The sequence below is a fragment of the Rhincodon typus genome, unplaced genomic scaffold, assembly GCF_021869965.1.
Source record: "Rhincodon typus isolate 14 unplaced genomic scaffold, sRhiTyp1.1 hic_rhity00002096, whole genome shotgun sequence".
In the NCBI taxonomy this organism is placed as follows: Eukaryota; Metazoa; Chordata; class Chondrichthyes; order Orectolobiformes; family Rhincodontidae; genus Rhincodon; species Rhincodon typus.
This window is the reverse complement of record NW_025967734.1, coordinates 16,430-23,352: the sequence shown is the minus strand read 5'-3', so window position 1 is coordinate 23,352 and position 6,923 is coordinate 16,430. Positions and strand designations below refer to the sequence as shown.

Here is a 6,923-nt window from a genome sequence, read left to right as displayed (position 1 = left end):
ACCTGCGCGTGCAGAACTGAAGTTTTCAGTCTGTGTATATGTATTCAGGCATTTAAAAAAAAAATTACAATAAAGTTTACTTTGCATGACCTCTTTTTTTCAATTAACCACTGTATATGTTCATTCAGTTCCTTTTTGTGCTTATAGTTTTGTTAGCTATTTATCACTTAAGAATATATTTGAGATTTATTGCTGCTGGTGTGTCGCTGCCAGACCATATGACCATGAGAAATAGGAACAAGAGTAGGCCATTCGGCCTATCAGGCTTGCTCCAGCAGTTAATAGGATCACCAGCTAATTAGATATTCCTTACATCCACTTTCCTCCCCTTTCCCTGTAACCTTTTGACGTTTCCTCCCATCAGGTGTCAGCAGGGATAGCCTTTAGAAAGTCAGCAAATAGCTTTTTATGTTTGCGAAAAGTTTAAGATGATCTCATTGTATCAGGCAGAGCAATGTGACATTTATGGCTCTTTTGTTCCTAGTGGCAAAGCGAGACCCAAGAATTCTGTCCCAGTGCTAAAGTGCTGGTGGTCGGGTGTAAGATCGACATGAGGACAGATCTGAATGTGCTGAGGGAACTTTCAAAGCAAAGGCTTATTCCAGTTACACACGAACAGGTACCAGAGCATTCATTTCTCTCCCTCTTCCTATATTTGAGATGGTCTGAACCCCGACTGTATTGGTATCATTTGCCTCCATGAAGTTAACATGAGTTTCATTCAGGAAAAATAGCACATTCAGGAAATATGTGAAGGCAAGAGAGTGCGGGAAAGATTCTCAAGAGTGGCTCCAGGGATGAGAAGCTTCAGCTATATGGGTAAATTGGAGTAACTGAGGCTGTTTTTTAATTTTAAGTTATTCATTCATGGGATGTGTTTGAGACAGCATTTAATGTTCATCCCTAAGTGCCCAGAGGGCAGTTAAGAATCAATACATTGCTGTGGATCTGGAGTCACATGTGGACCAGGCCAGATAAGGACAGAAGATTTCCTTCTCTAAAGGACACAATTGACAGTGGTTACATGTCATGAGGAAAGTGTTTTTTTAATTCCAGATTTTTAAAAAATTGAATTCAAATTTGGCCATCTGTCGTGGTGTGATTCAGACTGATGCCACAGAAAACTAGCCTAGGGTTTGGATGGTTAGTCCAGTGACATTCCTACTACACCAATCACCTCCCCATGCGTCCTTGGGGAAGAGAAGAGAAAGGGGAGATTTCATGGAGGTTTTCCAAATCACAGTGGGGCTGGATAGCATTAAGAAACTGCTGCTATTGGCTCAAAGATCAAGAACAAACTGTTAATGCAAGGTCATTGGTTAAAAGAAACAGGAGTGATGAGAGGGGACAATAAACTGGTATTACACAGCAAGTGGTTTGGATTTTGAATGCCCTGCCTTAGAGGGAGTGGGAGCAGATTCAATTGAGGCATTCAAAACAGAATTAGTTAACTGTCAGAGAAAAGACATTTTCAGTGCTATGGAGAAAAGACCAGGATATGGGATTAGATGAAATAGAAACAGTGGGGACAAACTCAGCAGGTCTGGAAGAGAAACAGAGTTAATGTTTTGGCACTAATATAACCCTTCACAGGTACCGATGCCCCTCTGGATTTTCCTCCCCTCCCCTTCCCTCTGACTCCATCCCTTCCTCTAATGCCACCCTGTGCTTTGTATTGACTATATCCTCTGACCTTCCCCTCTCTGACGATGAATGATCTATACTCAGCAAAAGTTTTAGCCTTTTATAACCTCACCTCAATAAATTCTGGCGATGACATGATGTTAAACTCCTTCCTTTGCCTTCGAGCCCACTTCTTTGGATAGAAATTCCCTCCCTCCTGTGCGGACCCTTTTACCTGTCTTCAATACTCTCCCTCCACTTGATCTCCACATCGAGAGCTGCTGACATGAAAGAGAAGACTGATACTGGAATCAAAGTTAATTCTGTGTCTGTCTCAGGGCCTGTTGAATTTGTCCAGCACTCTCTGCTTTAATTCTAGCATCTGCAGTATTTTGTGTTTATTATGGAATTAGATGAGGTGCTCTTTCAGACAGCTGGCACAAGTAGGATGGGCCAAATACCCTCCTGTACTGTAACCAGGCCACAACTTTGATTTAAATGAGATAGATGGCGAGACAGGAGAAAATAGTGTGCTGTGGATGTGCAAGGGCATGTTGTTAAAAACATAGGAATCTGTGTTAATAAGATGCACCACAGAGTAATGGGTGATTTTCGTAAGAGGATGGGAATGCTAACTGTCTGCTTGAGCCTAGTGAAGACCTTGTTGGTTCTATACACTTTATCACTGTTTGAAATACATTATAAATCACCCATCACAGCTGCTAGATGACAGAAAGTGCATGCGTCCTTTGAAAGCTGTGGAGGACCTTGCATGCTCAGAGGGCTAATCTATAAAGTGGTGACATTTCAGTTGGTGCCCATAAAATTTTTTTTTACAATGTACTTATAGTTCCCTGGACATCTAAGTCACTTTTTCATTGGAAAATGCATGCATTTCTGGAGCTGAAATGCTACTGGGAGCATGAACTGCTAGACTTAATTCTGCCTGTGTCCCTGCATTCAATAATCTGAGAAACCACAATGCTATCACTGTCCTCACAATCTTTCTGAATCCAACCCCATGCTGATAAAACAGCATGGAGGAGAACAAAGGAACCAGTGATCGTGACCACCACTAACTCCATCTTTCACAAGTAGATTCGTAGAATGAACTTCTCTGAAGTACATTCCCAGCCTTTTAACCACGTTCCATCCCGGAACTTCCTTCAATCTCTTTCACGTTTGTTTAAAGATGAGACTTATCCAAACCACATGATTAGATTAGAACTGGATAGAGCAAATGCAGGAAGGATGTTCCCGATGTCCGAGGAAGTCCAGAACCACATTTCACAGTCTAAGGATATGGAGTAGGCCATATAGGACTAAGATGAGAAGAAACTTTCACCCAGAGAGTGGTGTACCTGTGCCAAAGAAAGCAATTTGAGGTCAAAACATTAAATGTTTTTGAGAAGGAATTAAATATAGCTCTTGGGGCTAAGGGATCAAAGGGTATGGGGAGAAAGTAGGAACAGGGGACTGAGTTGGATGATCACTCGTGATCAGAGCACGCTGGAAGGGCTGAATGCCTATTCCGTTTCTATTTTGTCTGTCTCTGTTTCTGTTAGTCTTTTGCAATAACTTTCACCAGTTTTGCAAAAGACTATCATTACAATCTTGCAGCAGACAAGGAGGCCATTCAGCCTGTCATCCTTATACCTCCTCTTTGAAAAAAGTTAGTCCATTACTCCCACATTATGTTGGAGTTCTGTATTTTTTCCATCTCAGTGGATGGTGTCATTTTGCACATCAGTAGTTTTTGTAAAAGTTTTGACTTGATTGCTGATTTCCTGAAGGCTAAACAGCAACCAATAGTTGGGTGGTAACACCTTCTGTATTCAGTAACTTCTTCTTTCTCCAAGTCCCAAACACTGTGTAGTGACATCTCTATTCACAATCCATTTGTTATGGGGCTTTTTCTGCTTGATTTCTATCTGTGAAACTTCATAAAACAACACAATGTACAAACTGTGAATGAAGAATTGGTTCTGTTGCAATTAAACTAAGTATGTGACGATTTTGCATTCCAGTATCCTCAACTCTAGCAGCTGCACCAATACATGTTCATTCACAAGTGGCTGTTTGTGCCCCTAATTATAATAATATTGTTACACCCTGCACAAATCTTTTTGCACAGAAGCTTTGACTTATTCACACTCCAGCACGCCTTTAACAAACTAACTGTCTGGTTTAGAGTAAGTTCTACCTTTTCACATTAACAGTTCCCACAATAGCCATTAACTTTCTTTTTCATGGATTTGAGCAATAATTTGAATGTACGTAAGATTTATAGAAAAGATTTATACAAATAAAACTTCATTGTAATCTATTGACAACATCAGTAATTCCCATTTATAAACATTCATTCCTTTTCATTTGTTCTGTCAAAATGCAGTCATTAAAGTTTTCTTAATCATGTGAAAAAGGCAATGATTCTGTTTAGAGCCTTTTAATTGGTGTTAACCCTCACAAAGCCCTTACTTTTACTCCCCGTACCCAAGAGCACAGAACTACACTTGGTAACAAAAGTTAAATGGTTCCTCAGTACTCCTTATGTGGATTGCTCCTTGCATGGAAGGGCAGAACAAGAGCAATAGGACATTGGGAGGGAAAGACTCAGCTTGCCTTAATCTGGATTTTCACCATAATACGTTTCTCACAAGTGAACTTCTGTTCTCTCAAAGAAAAACGCAAAGGTCATCCAATTCCTAAAGCAGCATTTAAAACACAGCGAACCTAAGCTTTACTTCAGCTATTTTGACATGCGCTTGAATTAATGCTGCTTGGATGCCATTTCATGCTGTGCTCAAATTACTTGTATTGGACAACATAATGGATGAAGGTTAATTAAATGTGAAGCACACATTTCATGCTTTTCTTTATGCAGTGAAGGTTGACATTATGGTTTTCTCCCCTCCCCATCTCCCTGACCCCTCCATCTCTTTATAGGGCAGTACAGTGGCTCGCCAAATAGGAGCAACAGCCTATGTGGAATGTTCATCTAAAGTTTCCGAGAACAGTGTCCGTGATGTATTTCATGTTACGACCCTGGCTTCTGTAAATAAGATGCAGAAAAATCTGAAACGCAGCAATTCTAAGCGAGGATTAAAGAGAGTGTCGCAAATGCCTGGGAGGACTGACTTACTGGATGACTCCGAGATCAGAAAGGACCGGGCTAAAAGTTGCTCCGTGATGTGAAGAACGAACTTATCATTATTTGTATTTATTGTGCATTTTGTACAGTAAACTGGCACAGAAGCAACAGGATTGTTGCCTAGTCCAAGGTCGGCTAAGGCTTTTCCTTCAGCCTAGGCCTCAAAACTGGCTATTTCTGAATCCAGAGAGCTGTTGCTTATTTATGAGGCTTGCAGATTGTGTTGGCTTCTTGTGGAAAGGAACTAATGAAGAGGATGATTAACCAAGTGTTTGAATGTTTGTGAAACTGTATTGCTAAGGGAGATGTGGGCTGTTTGTATTGAGAGCTGGATTTCTACGAGGACTATGGGAGCGATAGCTTTTTTTTGTGTTGTGTAGTAAAAATCTATGACACTCACTTTGAGTATTGCCTTTTAAGACAAACTCTATTGGGCTCTAACAAATAAACAAACTATAATGTCACAATTATTTCATTATCTTCAGAATTTAAGCATTTACATCCATAGTTTTATTGAACTTGCATAGACTCTGATAGAGAATTTTGTGCAAGTTTTATCATTGTGAAGTCTCCTAATGGATTAGTATTCTTCAAAATGATAAAGAACTTGCAAAAAGGACTGAACCTTCCCTCTGGTGTGACTGTGCCTTCATAACTCAATAGTGGAAAGCTTGCTGCTAATCCTGTACTAGCCTACACTGACCTACAGAAAAATTACACTTTGTATTGGGGTGAGTCCCGAGTATTAAAGGTTTTGCCTTAAATTAGCTCTCCTTCCAAATGTTTCGGGATCAGGGTAGATTTTCTGTAGCAGTACATCTCAATCAAAATATTAGTGATTTGAAATTTCTATTCTAAATGAGACACTAGGTGAACAGAATCACGGCTGCGGTATATATTTTCTTTCTCAATCGTATGCTCAATACCTACGATTTAGACAGGTCCAGTATCAGAATACATTGCATTAATCGATTCGTTGTGAATTGATGATTTTGTCCCCAAGTAATACACCTCGTCAGACTCTCTGAATTTCTAGGGCAAGGATCAGATTTGTATCAGCAACTGGCATTTGTGAATGGCCCTTTTTGAAGACAGACCTCTAAGTGGCCAACACATTACTTGTTAGAAATAGCCAATGGGCAACTCCGGTTTAAAAGAGCTACATTGATATAATTTGCCCATGAGCACTTCTGTAGCACAAGTGTAACCGAAGGAAAAATCAAAGATGACCTTACATGTAACCTAAGCTTCCTGTGATAGTTGTCACTGGGTTTGCTGCACTGGGATGAAATTGTGTGATCACTTCATAATGCACATGAGCTGACTATCAAACCATGTTGTCATTCTCCTCAAGGGCATGTGGCGAGACAGAGCTGATTGTAACCTCCACTGCTGAGAGTGGTCAGGTATGAGACTGACTCAGCCTGCATAGTGTGTCAGCCCATCTTGAATTGCTTCAGTATTTTTTCATTTTACAATAAATAATTCCATCACTCTCAAAATCAGATGATGTGTTACCAATTAGTGAACCAGTAACTGAAGAATTCTTGTTCTACTGTAATAGGTCTTGTCAACTAATGGTGTTTCCAGGTCAAACCATATCTTTGAAACAGAAATACATTTTAAGCCTCAGAACTGTTGATTCACTGTATATTGCTTGATAGCAGAAACTGTCATTTAATTAAACAAAACACACCTTCAATAAAATAACAGTGGAATACATCCAGCATTTTCTCTTTTCATGTCACTCTGTAGAAAGTAGTGAATTACAGCCTTTTTCTTATTAGGTTTGGCACTTTTCTCCTCTTGTGGTTGATGGTGCTGACCTAAGCTGGGACTGGGTTTCACTTGCATCATGGGCTCTTGTGTATTTAGCCAAAATGCTTCCTCTTTCTGCGGGAGCATTTACTCTGTGCGACTTGACAGGCTGGGTGGATGAGAGGGCAACGCACTAGGACCTATTTCCTGCTTCTATCCAGCATCAGTACAGGTCAGTGTTCCAACAGCACCCACTGGAGGGGAAATAAACGCAAATACTGCGGATGCTGGAAATCTGAAATAAAAACAGCAAATGCTAGCAAAACTCAGCAGCTCTGCTGAGAAGAGACACTGAGTCAACATTTTAATTCCAAAGTCTCTTCTTTGCAAT

At 40.2% G+C, this 6,923-nt stretch overlaps 1 protein-coding gene across 1 annotated transcript; it reads left to right on the top strand.

The window, feature by feature from the left end:
* Positions 1–484: 484 nt before the first annotated feature.
* On the top strand, positions 485–6,496 carry LOC109932559 (rho-related GTP-binding protein RhoN-like; the record flags this gene model as incomplete). The annotated part of the gene is made up of 2 exons (XM_048592951.1): positions 485–619; positions 4,570–6,496. Coding segments are annotated over 2 exons (384 nt in total), but the record flags the coding sequence as incomplete, so codon positions are not given.
* Between the last annotated feature and the right edge of the window lie 427 nt (positions 6,497–6,923).